Source organism: Astatotilapia calliptera, chromosome 6 (assembly GCF_964374335.1).
Source record: "Astatotilapia calliptera chromosome 6, fAstCal68.1, whole genome shotgun sequence".
Taxonomy (NCBI): Eukaryota; Metazoa; Chordata; class Actinopteri; order Cichliformes; family Cichlidae; genus Astatotilapia; species Astatotilapia calliptera.
In genome coordinates, this window is record NC_137427.1 from 3,598,242 (window position 1) to 3,611,934 (window position 13,693).

Here is a 13,693-nt window from a genome sequence, read left to right on the forward strand (position 1 = left end):
ATTATCTATTAAAGTTCAGTCTTCTTAAACAAGCCACTACACACGGACAGAACGTGTCCAGCAATCGATGCTGTCTCCTAGGGATTCGGAGGAGCTGTCGCATGTCCATCAGCTCAGAGGGGGCCAAAGTACTGCAAGAGAGTCCAGCTACGCTGCCCCTATCACCCAAACTCTCCGCTCCCTGTGGGTCCCTGACAGCTACAGCCCAGTGACCAAGAGGAGAAAGCGGGAGGGTGGTTTGAGGCCTCTCCACCTCTCCCTGCAGGGGAGTTAGAGAAGGGCGTGTAGAACAGGGGTAGGGTGGAAGGGGAGGATCCAGGTCTTGAGGGTGGAGGGGGTCCAGGCAGTCACAGCACAGGATGCATGCAAGGAGGGATCTGAGACATGCGAGGAGGATTACACAAACACAAACACATATAAACAGGCACAGGGGAAACAAATCAGTCTAATCACATTTGCTGTTTTTGGCTAAAAGGCTTGTGATTTGTGTGTGTGTGTTTTTTCCAGCTCATTTTTAAAATGTCAGCAGGAAAATTTATGCATTTGTCTGTTTGTGTGGTTTTATTCTGAAATGTCAGCGTGTCTGACCACAAACGTCTATGCAAACAAATGCAGTAGAAGGCAGGACTCACAAAAGCTTAAATGAGCAGCAGCTCATCAATTATTAGGAATTAGGAAGGAGAACTACATCAAACATGTGGGGGAATTAAAGAGGAAGGATAGGTTAAAGGACAGCTGTAACAGAAAAAGATGTAAAGACTGTCTAATCTCCTCTGTATGCACTCAGTCACTTCCACAAGCCATCATCAAAGCGGCCTGGAGGAGACGTGAAAATATCCACTGAATGCTTGCATTAATATCCAGCTCTGAGTGAAAACTGACCCGCGGCCTGCAGTCGATGTGCATCAACTCGTTACTAATTCCTGCCCACCCTCTGTCTAAAAACACATTACAGGCTTTCTGACACTGACCAGCTTTTATAAATGTAGTCTGACTCCACTGTCTGCTTTTAAAATCCAACTCTGTGTTTGAACTGAATAAAATGCTGCTCAGTCCATTACACGCGTTCTTTGTTTCCAGCATGCAAACAACGGGATATGAAAATCTGAAAGCCTCAGTGTAATACTAGACCTCTCTTGTTTTCGAACACTGAGGGACTCCCAACGGAAGGCTAAACAATGTCAAAATGGCTCCTGCATTACCCGGTAATGCATAACCAGTACACCGACTGTGCAGCATTACCACAATTAAGCCAAAAACCGGAGTTCCTCTACCAGCTACACAAGGCCTGATTTGAAAGTGAGTCGCTCCCCACGGACTGTTAAAATGTGCGACTGTGTGCAAAGAACTTGTGGTCTCTGCAATTAGATGGAGTCAGTCTGCTACCAGTTTACAGTTGAATGGGGTCAAGTTTGCAATTACATGGAATCTGTTTGTGATACGGAAATTAACTGTGATAAATCAGCAAAAGCTGCAAATCTGTTGTTATCTAGATGGCAACAGAGCAGAAATTCACATCAAGTGGTTGCATGTAAGCCAGAACCTCGAAGGTGTGAAACTGAAATATGGAAATACCTCCACAAATACTGACGGAGTTGCTGCAGGACAGGAATTTAACTGCAAAATGCACCACCACCACCACCACCACACCAGGTGGTTTTTATCTTTCAGTAATACATTCTTTTCTTCTTTTGCACATCTAATTTTTCCTCTCTGTAATTTTGAGTTTGAATGTGCAGCCCATGGGAAAAATAAGCGGACCCCTGTGTCTTAAATTAATATGCAAACCTCATTTTTTGAAGGATTAAAATTAGTGTGCTTCTGTGCTACACAGTAACTTCTTTTTTTCAGGTAATGCTCTTAACAGTGAGTCAGTGACATCAGTGTCACTGACTCACTGTTAAAGGCTGTTATTTACTTTAATATTCCAGTTTGATTAGGCAGATGTGTCAATGTGTGTTGAGTTTTTCACACATCAGTGAGGTGGGGATGCTGTACATCAGAATTTTCTCTCTCTGACTCATAGATCCCAGTTTGTTCATTTTGGCCCTGAAACTATTAAAGGTTGGATTAGTTTGTTTTCAAGTTGAGATTCTTATACTTACAGGGCTCGTTTCAAGCTAGCACCTCCTAAGATAAATCTTAAGGTTAAAAACTGCAACGATAAAGCAAGTTTGGTGTTGGACAAATGGGTCCATAACAAAATGATTGTAGGTAGAGGAGTAAAGAGCCTTTGGGATGAACAGAAGCACTGATGGAGAGCGAGGCTCGGCCTTCCTCACTAATGTGTCTGAATGGGAAAAAATCCCCACAAACAAGTCTTCCCAGAAGAGTGAAGGCTCAGAGAATCTGATTAATGCCTGCTGACGGAGCTAATGTGACTGTCCACATACTTTTGGCTCTGTGCATGTGACTGTGGTTGCTTTTGTTTTACTGGTGATAAACTAAATAAAGAAAATAATCTATTCCTAACATACAAGCCTCTGACATCCGAGTCCGAGCTGCTTTTAAAAAACCTGGTTTGGATTGATCTGTGTAAAGAACGCCCGTCCTTTTTTCTCTTTTCTCTCACACCTCAATACATTAGCCAGCTAATAAGCTGCACTACATCATCACCTGGCTCACTGTGGAGCAGTGAGATGGGGTCATTTGTCCTTGTCAGCAGTCTGTTACTGGTCAGCTGCTGAAGTAAGTGTGTGTGTGTGTGTGTGTGTGTGTGTGTGTGTGTGTGTGTGTAGCTGTATATAAGGAGACTAAAAAAGTCTCTTTTGAAAGAGGTTCTATTTCACTTACTTCCAGCATATCTTTGCTCTTGGATTCAACTAGAGTAGCTCTGTATGACTCACAGTACCTCCTTCGTCCTCTGCTGGACCCCTCCTTCAGTTCATCCTCTGTCTGAAACATCCCATTTAAGCTCCCTTTTCCTCTGTTTTAGAAAACTTTCTTCCAATCGGCTGCAGAATTCAACAGCAGCTTGGTGGGACGTCTCTGTTCACACCCCGAGCTTTGTGATTAAGATGACCATATTAGGTTATCTGCTCTCTGTGACATCATACAAATCCAAGGGTAGAAAAAACAGCCTGTAATTGAGCTTTAAAGCAGCCTTAAGTCTGAACTTTTGGCTGACAGGAATTACTTACACAGTGACCTCATGACTTGAAACATTGGCCGCCGTTTTTAACAGAATGTAACTGACAGAAAGTAAGAAACGTTTTAAATATCTACTTTCAAAATAAATTTTAAAGTGAGATCTGACAGACTCTTTCCCTCCTAGTACCCTCTTCCTAAAAAAAGGTTCCTTTCACTTTTTTTTAATCGGTTGTTTTTCCCCTCTATTTTTAGCCGTCTCAGGTCAACTGATGTTGATCCTTTTGGCTCAGCTTCTTATTTTCCCAAATGTGTAGTGTTAGTTCAGCTGGTGCTTAATTTTGAATTATGCAACTCGTGTTTGTGTTAGCGATTTATGTGGAACTCGTCTTGGTGCTGACTTTTGAATCCACCTATGGCTCAGGGAGGAATAATGATTAGCACCACAGATGGGACTAATGCTGTTAACGTGATTAAAAGTCATCAAGCTGTGTAACACAAAAGGACATTTTTTTAAATGTGTGTTTGCAGCACCCTAAGGTTATCTTAATCTTAATAACAGAGAAAAAACTTTTAGGTGGAGAAAAATATCTTAACATGTTGAGGCTGACTTGGAGTGCTTACCTGTTTTTATGGAAATGAATCAAAAGTATACTATTTGATTTAGCAGGCTAATAGCTTGAACAGTAACAGAGTTTAATTTTAAGTCCAGGCTCAGATCAAACATAAGCCCGCCGGGTTGATGGTTAAAGCAAACAAATCTGCTCACACACTGTTAAATTTTCTGTTCTCGACTTGGACTTTCAGGTGTTTACATCCACGCTCACCGCCGCTTCTGACGTTCAGCAACATGAAGTAGATAAGTTGACAGACACGGGGTATAAAATTAAGTGTTCAGGCTGCACATTTTTACAACTGGAGAATGTAAAAAATCACTTACAGCAACGTGAAATCTAGTTCAGGGATGTCTAAAACTTTGAACTCTGACCTTTCTGACAGCATTAAGAGTTACACTTTTAATCTTGAGATATTTTGAGACATCTATAGACAGATGTTTAGATCTACAGATATCCTAGAAAAATAAGTGCCAAAGTGCTCATTGTGTCACAGTGATAAACAAACATGATAGAGAAATGCTGTTGTAATAAATGAACTCTTATAAATGTGTAAAATTACAGAAAATGTTTTGGTGATCCAAAAATGTTCCTTCACTTTTTTCAAAGCCACCCAGTGGGTGGAGTCTTTGCCGGACTGATCCTGGACCCCGGGCCTTATGTTTGTGATCTAGTTCTCCTAATTTGTTGTTAAAGCCACTGCAGATGGGTAACAGGAGTTACCCATAAATATGGAGATTTCACTGGAGATTTCTTTCTCCAGAAAGAAAGGTTCCACATCTACATCTACAATAAACTATAATAAACCACCTCTATATAAACTGCTTATGTTTCCACCTTTAATAGCTTCTGACGGCCTTTCTTTGGACTTGAGAGGTCTATGTGGACCTAGTTGTGCAGTGAGCAGATGGACCGTTTGCCATCATGGGTGGATTCACCGTGTGACAACTCTTTACCTGGACTCTCTCGTGTCTCCTGCCACAGTGTGTCTCCTGTGCTTCAGCTCCTCGGAGAACTGCCTCTTTCCACCTTCGTTCTCCTCCTCCTCTCCATCCACCCCCCACGAGATCCTCCTGTCCTTCTTGTCCTCCTCTAATGACTTGGATCTGAGTTATGTGTGTTTGTGCGTTCATGTGTTTGCGTGCGTGTGGGTGGAAGAATCAGAGCATGCAGAAGGACACAAACATGCAACGGCAAGTGGCGTGCAAGAAAAGGAAAGACAGACTGTGATCAGCATGCACTTCTCCGACATCTGGGTTTAATTAGAGTATTAAAAATGATGGCTGTGGTGTTAAAAAGCAGCCTTTACAGTCACAACTGACCTGAGTCGTCCCCCGGGCCGTTCTGATTGGATAGACATGTAGCTGGTGCTACTGAGGCGGGAGGCACTGCTGGCACGGGAGATCGCCGACACGTCGCTCATATCGCTGTCTGAAGATCTGGCCGACATGTTGTCGCTGCTGCGCCTCTGTTCTGCATACATCTAAAGATGGAGGTAAAGTGAAGGAGGGTGGGAAGCTCAGTACATTTGTTCAAACTGAGGACGAATAAATAACAAATACATTGTTTATAAAGTCCAGAAGGAAGAGGTGAGCAGCGAATACAAACACTCACCTCCCGTTTGGTCTTGAGGTTTGTCTCAGGGTCATGGGAGGCTGAAGGCCGGTAGGAATGTACTTTCATCTGCAGCTGTCGGGCTCGCTCCTCCACTGCGAGGGCTGAGGCACAACATTTTTAAAAAGACAAAGGATATGGATAAAAGCATGTCACTGAGAAAAAAGCAAAACCCATGAAGAAAAATAAAATACACGTGTTTTAATTGGATAGTGTTTCCTGTGGATGCAGGACATGGGTTCTGACACTAGGTGGAGCATTATGTGCACTGGAAACTCCATCAGGAAGACTCAAAGACACTTTAGATCTGCACTGAAAAAGTATAAATTTCAAATTCCAATCCAGGTCTTCTGGGAATGCCGGATTTGGATTTATGGTTAGGTGAAATCCTACTTTAGTGTTTAAAAATTTATCTTTGCAGAGAAAACCAGTGAATGTGAACCAGAAGGACACACATATACTGTAATAGCACTGGAAAGTGAGGAAAACTGACATAGGCTAAAGTTTTAGAGGGACTAAAACCAAATTCCCTGAAGTTAATGCTTTCAATCAAACAGCTGTTAAACTTATTTTACATTTTAGAGTTGCACAAAAAATATAAATTCCCACCTGAGCGCATATTCCTAAACGCCACAACTGTGAGAACACCAACAACCCGGAGCTCTTTGGAAAAAGAGCCACTTGAGAGAATTTGGAAATATACTAAGACTCTTGGCGCCATCAGCAGGCAAGTGAGTGCTGAGAAATCTACCAGACAGTGACTGATGTTTTAAAGTCTGATAAAGTCTTAAAATCTAGCTAATTTCATGCAGCAGAAATTAAACTTAAGAATAATACTGTCATGGTCGTGGGTCAGGATAAAGACAAGCTGTGGAAGAGAGCCAGAGATTAATAATAACTCATAATTAAATGCAGAGAGGTGTATAAAAACACAGTGAGTGAAAAAGAAACACTCAGTGCATCATGGGAATCCCCCAACGCCTACACTTATTGCAGTGCACATAAAGGAGGAGTCAGGGTCACCTGATTCAGCCTTATCTGTATACTTTATCAAAAAAGGAAAAGTAGAGATAGTGTCTGTCTCCTGAATCCAAACTGGAAGCTGGTTCCACAGAAGAGGGGCCTGAAAACTGAAGGCTCTGCCTCCCATTCTACTTTTAAATACTCTAGGAACAACAAGTAGGCCTGCAGAGTGAGAGCGAAGTGCTCTAATAGGGTGATATGGTTCTACAAGGTCATTAAGATAAGACGGGACCTTTTAAATTTGATTCTGGATTTAACAGGAAGCCAAAGAAGTGAAGACAACATGTGGGGAAATATGCTCTCTCTTTCTAGTCCCTGACATTACTTGTAGGTTTTAGCTTGTTTGGTTTAGCTGTGTCTCCCAGGTGTCTCCACTCTTACTCACCCTTCTATGAATATATTGTCTCACTCTCCCCTTGTCCTTTGTTCAGTTGTCCCTTTTTGCTGTTTGTATCCTCGTTCTGTGTCCTTGAGGACGTTCTAGAGTTTTCTGGTAACTTATTCCCTGCAGTAGCTCTGTTTGGCATATGCTCTGGATTATTTTAGACTTTGCTATTTCCTGCATCGACGCCATTAAAGGCTGATTGTTTGATACTGTATTTAAGTCCGCAACTCACTTTTTCGCAACCACCTTTTCTCTAGTTAAATAACAGAATTTATCATTTTTAAATACATCTTTACCTTTTAGGAAATAAGGTATGAGTTGAATGTATGAGTTTTCCACAAATGTTTCAAAATAAAAGTCTTTTTAAGACATGTAATGTTTAGTCCAGTGAAACCCTGTGAAGGTTTTAATTTTAAACCACCAGGAAATGTTGAGTTTGTATAAATAGTGAAATGCAGTAATGTTAATAAAACAAGTGAAAGTGGATCAAAAATACTAAAATAAGACTGACTGAATTATACAATCACTATTTGATTATTATATCAAACAGACATAAAAAGACATTTTTTCTTCAGCAGTTAATGCAAATAAAAGTTTCACATTCAGTCTGACTTTATGAACTCTCTTACATGTAATAGCTAAATCGGTTTCATTAACGGTGCAGTGTTGTCCCTGCACACTCTGCTCTACACCTACAGTTCTAAACAGTATGAAAACTCCACAGTTTTCATACTGTTTATATTGTTTTTTTCAATCAAAGGAGTGCTGAGCAGACAGAAATCTTGATGCACTTACTTTATGCTGACAGCTTCCTGAACTGCTTTCAGGGATTTTTGATAGGTTTGTTGTGTTGTCCTGAACTGTGTGTTTCAGGCTCTTTTTTTGAGAGTTTAAAAAATAAATTAACCCTTTTGACCCCAGAGGTCATTAAAACACAAACAACAAGAGCCAGTGCAACTGACTAAACTATGACTGAATTTTTTTCCTGCTGAGTCAAATCTGGAAGAATTACAGCTGCGAATTGTTAAAACAGGATTTTTTTAAATGAATGTGGCTGAACGTTTCACTCCAGCCTGGTGATTGTGATGTGGAGACTCATTATATGCATTTCCACATCCTAATCCTTCACTGTTGTGCTGCTGTTGGTGACAGAAATTGGAGATATTGTCTTTCAGGTGAAATTTAATAGCGCCGGGCTTGAGGGGTTAAAGAGTGACCATTTGTCATGCTTCAGTTCTGCTGTTTGAAGTGACCCAACACTGCAGTTGATCATTTTTACAGTCCTTCAAATGGCATCATGTAATTTTCAAATCTCACTCCTGGTGAGAAGGACACAGAGATTTATTGTACGCTAAACGTCCTAATCCGACAGATGAAAGACAAAATTCAGGCCAAAAAAACCTTAAAGGCACTGAAGCTGTGGGCATAGAGTCAAACATGAGCGCAGCCTACATAAGTGCATATGAGTTTTATCTACTCAGCACTCCTCTGCACTGACAATTTAAAGGCTGTTAACCCTTTTCAACCTGGAGGTCCCAGTACCTGGCTATAAAACACAATATGTGACCATAATTAGAGGGTTTAACTTTTAAGGGTGCAGCATTGAAGCTGGTAGAGCTGCAATCCCGAATTTTAAAACAGGTTCAGTCACTACAGTTACTCATTATTATAAGGCTCTCTAATTTTAGCCCGTTCTAATCATAGGGTGTCAATAAGTGCTACTCATCAAAACTGCTGTCAGTCAAAGAACAATACAAGGTGTGCTTTGGCCTTCATGCACTTTTCATTTGTCAATAAGCTCGGTTACTGTTGTGAAGGGGCGTGTTTTCCTAAATTTCAGGGTGTGAAGCAGACATCTGACAAACGCCACTATAATACACACTGAGGTGACGGCGCAGGGCTGTTGTTCTGATGTCACTGGTCCAGTAATGGGACAAACCTGATGCATTTAAAAATCCTTTTAGTTATTCACTTTGACAACAGTTTGATGCGAATGATTACAACTATCAAACTGTAGCGATACATGTTTTTTCTTATGAATTTTTCTCCACACACAACGCACCTTGCTCTATACTGCTGCTTTTAGCGGGGAGCTGAGGGAGCTGCCTGCCCCTGCGACCTGATGAGGGAGTCCCCGCTGGGGAAGTCGGGCTGCCATAAGGGTGTGCTCTGCAGGACATGAACACACAAGGAGGTGCGAAAATTAGTTATACATACATATAATGATAAAGAGATTAATCTCTCATTCAAGTGAGACCCAACACTCAGTCACAGAAGCAACAAACTGGGGTCAATGGTAAAGGTCAAAGGTCAAGATAGGAGAGAAACTGATCAGAATCATCAATGAAGCTGCAGGAGAAGCAAAGGAAGATTCACCGAGTGTGTCTGAGTATTTCTACAGATCCCCAAAATACTTCAAATACTTTATGTACAGACAATTTATAAAAATATCACATCACTTGTGAGCAACATATCATAAAGATCATACTGGGATATGGCTGATATAGGTAGTATCTGTGCACTCAGTGTAACAGAGAGGAAACCAGGTGAGGGGAGGCGGGGCTCTGGCAACAGCATGCACCTGTCCAGCCGTGGTGAGTTAGGACAAGACCCTGACAGGACTGTCTGGCCAAAGGGCCTCAGAGGGCCTCCTCTCCCTCTACTGCCCCTCAGGATAGAGGTGGGCTGGATGCGACTGCCATCAGCAAATAAAAAGGAATAAAAACAGAAAGATAGCAACTCAAAACAACACAAACAGTCTGTTTCAGTGGTGGATGGTCATATTAATCATGGTCTAATCGGCCCACCTGCAGTTTTTTTTGTTTTTAATCTAAAGGGGCAGCCAATCAGAAAAAGTCAGCTTACAGAAGGCGGGGCTTAACATATTACAATTATGAAATGTAAAGAAAATCCTAATATAATACAAGAAAACAATCAAAAACTTGACCAGAGTTAAATTTATCTGTTTTGTTCTTCAAGGCCGTGTCATCATGCACCTCTGAACCGCTTTCAGCACTGCCTCTATCTTCAGCTCTATTTTCAGATCACTGATCTCTAATTTCACCGTAGAGTTTAGATGGAGAGCATCATCTTCTGGGTCAAACTGACTGTACTTTAATGTTTAAGATGATTAAAAAACAAACAAACTACACCCTCCCAAATAGCCTTCTATCTTCAGCAGAGAAGTCAGCAGGGTCCGAGCCAGAACCATGTTCACTGTTTTTTGAATTTTCCTGACTTGTGCATTGTGCAAGGTCTTTGAGAGAAAAGTTTGGCTCTTTTTTGTGATGTGTGCCTGAAGCAATCCAGAGGTGTGCAAGTACACAACACTGAAGGGAAGATTGGACAAACATAACTTTGCACAGAGAATAAAAAGTCAGTTTGGCTTCTCGATTATTAAAAAAAGGCTTTTTTTCTTGCTTAATTCCAAACATATAAAACACAGAAACCCAGTTTTTGTCAGCGAAGCTCCATTTACTGTACAAAACAAATCACAAATATGGATCAATGTGTTTATATCTAAGGTCTTTCTGAGGATTTCTTAGATTTGAACAAGAAAAAAAAATTCCACACATGACCAAAAGGAACAGATGGTTAAATATGATCCCTCTGGAGAAAAAGGAAGGGATTAGGGTAATGAGGTGGAAACACAGGTAAATGAATGAATGAATGAGCTTACCTGTCCCCCTCCAGGCTTTTTCTGCTGCCCTTTGGACAGTTTGGACCTGGAGAACTGTTAGACTGCCTGTGTTGGCACACAGCGGCCACAGAGAGAGAGGAAGAAAAACAAACACGATGTGGAAAATGGCGATGCAGAGAATGGCCCAACTGAGCTCTGGGCAAGAAATACTATAAAAAGGTTCAAACTCAGTCTTTCTATTGGTTTATGGAAGCTGCATAGCTGCAAAAGTGCTTTCAAGCCAGAGAAGTGAAGAAATTCAGAAGAGAGAAGCAGGTGCAGCACAACAAAGGAGAGATTATACAGCCTTAGACAACAAATATTTACAGGAAAAGGGTTGGAAGCGGTGCTGATCACAAGATCTACGATGTACATATCACTACAGGACAAGCTTCAGGCTACAGGATAGGCTTTCAAGTGAGAGTTCAGGGACGTATGAGCAGGCAAGCAGAACCGCAGCGTGTCAGGGGTCGGCACAGGGGGGTGGACCCGGTGTACCTGTCTTCCTCAGGGGCCACATGTTCTACTAAGATCCTGGGGCTTGGGGGAGTCGTTCGGGGCAAAGAGTTGGAACACCTGGAGGGGTGGGAAGGTGGGAGGGAGGAGGAGCATCCCAGTGGGAGAGAGGTTGTTAGTGAGGAAAGGGACAGTGAAGGCTGCTTTCAACTTCATGGCACAACATCAGGTAAAAGCTCCACAGAGACACGTTTCTGTGAGCAAACAAACTGACACGGTGGTAAAAATACCAGAAGAACTAGAATTATAATAACACAGTTTTTGTTGCATCTGTAAAATTAAACCTTCCTCACAGACTACAGAGGATCAAACATGGTGTCACCAGCTGTTACATCCCTATATGTTCCTAACAAGAGCTCGGTCAGCAGTTATACCAGCAATCAGACTCCACCAGGGCTCATGATAATCGGTGCGGACAGAATTTCTATGTGCAGTGAAGATGACAGCGATTGTCAGCTTTTTGTGATTCTGCTTTTTGCGGCTATGTGGACCTGCTCAATGGATTTCCAGCTTACAATGGGGCAGTTTGCAGCTGTGTTTGAAGAAGCTGGGATAAGAAATAGCATCGCCAAGTCTGAGGCCAGGATTCTCCAATGGGAAACGGTGGATTACTGGCTCAGGTAGAGACGTACAGAAAGGGATGAGTGTGAAGGTGAAGCTGTTGATTTACTGGCCGATCTCTCTCCTTATCCTCACCTTATTATTTGCAAATAAATAAATAATAAATGCACAGTATCCATGTTGCCATTTTTTCTGTTTACTGACTGCAGGGTGGAATCAATCTTAGTATATGACTCTTGGGAAGAAACTGAATAAGCATATCTGTAAATAATATCTGAGAGAAGCTGCACTCAGTTACGCTTGCTGGGACCTTTGTGGTTTATAATCTTATCTGTTCCTGTTTAACTCCTTCATCTGTCTTGGAGGTTAAACGAACTGAGATATGCAAACAACTAGATAGTTTGAGTTGGGTTATTTTTTTTAAATGAGGGTGTATAATGGCAAATTTACTCATGTATGAAAGGGGCACATGATGTGAAGGGAAGTGGAGACATGCAGCATCCTAACACCCAAAAAGTTGAATGACTCCATCAGAAAAAGAGTGCAGATAGAGGTGATGGTGTGCATGTTCTTCTGATACCTGTCTCTGTCAGTAGAGTGAAAGTCTGGTCTCAGACACGTGGTGCTGGCGCTCCTCACTCTGTCCAACGACGGCTGCAGGTCACTGCACCGCCACAACAGGGCAGCAGAGAGAGAAACAGAGATGCACAGGGACAGAGGATGCGAGGAGGAGGCGAGGTGATGAAGATGTTGACAACAGAAGGATGATGAGTGGGAAGGGGAACAAGAGATACAGCAGAAATAGTCAAAAGAAAGATAACAAAATAAGGCAAAGAGTGAAGATGGGAGACCACCACAGAGGGAGAAGGAGAAAGGATGAGGCGAGCAAGTAAAAAAAGGGAGGGTTGATAAGAGAAAGAGGGACAAAGAAAATCCAGAGAAAATCAGAAGAAAGGTAACAAGAAGTGAGAGACAAAGAGAGAAGAAGGGAGGCCATGAGACAGCGCATTAAAACGGTAATGGCTCTGATGCTGTGTTTCCATTTATCACCGCCAGTCACTCCTCGCGGCCTCGCAGAGTGAGACCACTCAGATGGGAGGTTGTCATGGGAACCAGGTCTACATGGGAGAAGGGACGATTCGTGTGTCTGGGAGTGAGCGAGGAGAGCAGAGCTCCGCTGCATGTCTGTGCTGTGTCACATCATGCTGCTGACAACAGCTACTATCAACAGATGGCCGGCTCGTTGCCATCGCATGACGTCGCACACGACGCTTTGAGGCCAAACGCCTGACACGGGCGGCAACAAGAGCTTAAGAGTAACACCCTGCTTTTACCAGCACACGCTCCAAAGGGAAAAAGAAGCAGTTCTGGGTGGCAAGAGGACCAATGGTGGGAGGACATGTGAAGTGGGTGTGTTCTTACCTAACCGTGACCTCATCAGTGAACCTGAGCACACGGTGTGTGAGGATGCTACGAGGCAAGGCGCTGCCCCCCTCCTGCCTGTGGGGCGGCTTGCTCTTTAGGCATGCGGGGAGGGTGGAGCTGTGTGCCAGAAACCCCGCCCACAGTGGGTGGGGAAAGACCCGCATGCAAAGAGAGGCAAAGGAAAACAAAAATGACACACACAACTGAGAGAAACAAGCCAAATAAGTGCAGGAAGGGGAAACAACATGAAATTAACAAATGAAGTAGAACATTTACATGGCAACATAAAGCAGGGTAGCTTTAATGCATCCTGTCCACAGCTTATGTAACAGCTCGATTAAAAGGCTTCCTGCAGCATCGTGCCCACGAGATGAGCTACATGCAGTCTGTGACTTCAGAGAGCCGAGTGTAGAGATTGTTCTCTGGTGGATTGGCCCCGCACACATACGTACAGGAAGATTACATGTAACACCAATTACGTAACACAATCTAAAGCTACAGAGGCGACATGTGGCGAGGAAACCGAGCTGCAGCAGATCTATAGGATGTACGCGCTGTTATCAGAGCAGAACAGACAAAAATGGAGGGAACTGCTCCTACATGAAATGTCCACATAAAACCCATCGTGTCCCCCAAAGACCTTCATGAAGCAAGTCTCACTATTTCCCCCGCACTGGTTACCTGGGCATGTCCCCAATCAACTGTAATGAATCTGCTTAAAGAGCTATACCTTTACTACCATCTTTGCTGCACTCAGATTGTAAGTGAGGATTTTTGAATGCTTCCCCC

At 42.7% G+C, this 13,693-nt stretch overlaps 1 protein-coding gene across 20 annotated transcripts in view; it reads right to left on the bottom strand.

Moving 5' to 3' along the window:
- Positions 1-13,693, bottom strand: part of rims1b (regulating synaptic membrane exocytosis 1b) — a 94,452-nt gene that overhangs the window by 12,513 nt on the left and 68,246 nt on the right. For 3 of the 20 annotated variants that reach the window (XM_080302647.1, XM_080302645.1, XM_026169704.2), the window contains 9 exons: positions 12,902-13,021; positions 12,060-12,143; positions 10,901-10,978; positions 10,403-10,468; positions 9,305-9,418; positions 8,786-8,892; positions 5,316-5,419; positions 5,024-5,184; positions 4,658-4,807 (listed from right to left, as the gene is read on the bottom strand). In XM_080302647.1, coding sequence (XP_080158773.1) covers positions 4,658-4,807; positions 5,024-5,184; positions 5,316-5,419; positions 8,786-8,892; positions 9,305-9,418; positions 10,403-10,468; positions 10,901-10,978; positions 12,060-12,143; positions 12,902-13,021 — 984 coding nt within the window. Of the gene's footprint in view, positions 1-4,657; positions 4,808-5,023; positions 5,185-5,315; positions 5,420-8,785; positions 8,893-9,211; positions 9,419-10,402; positions 10,469-10,900; positions 10,979-12,059; positions 12,144-12,901; positions 13,022-13,693 lie in introns of all 20 variants that reach the window. The other 17 variants (XM_080302644.1, XM_080302643.1, XM_080302642.1 and 14 more) reach the window with 12 other exon arrangements.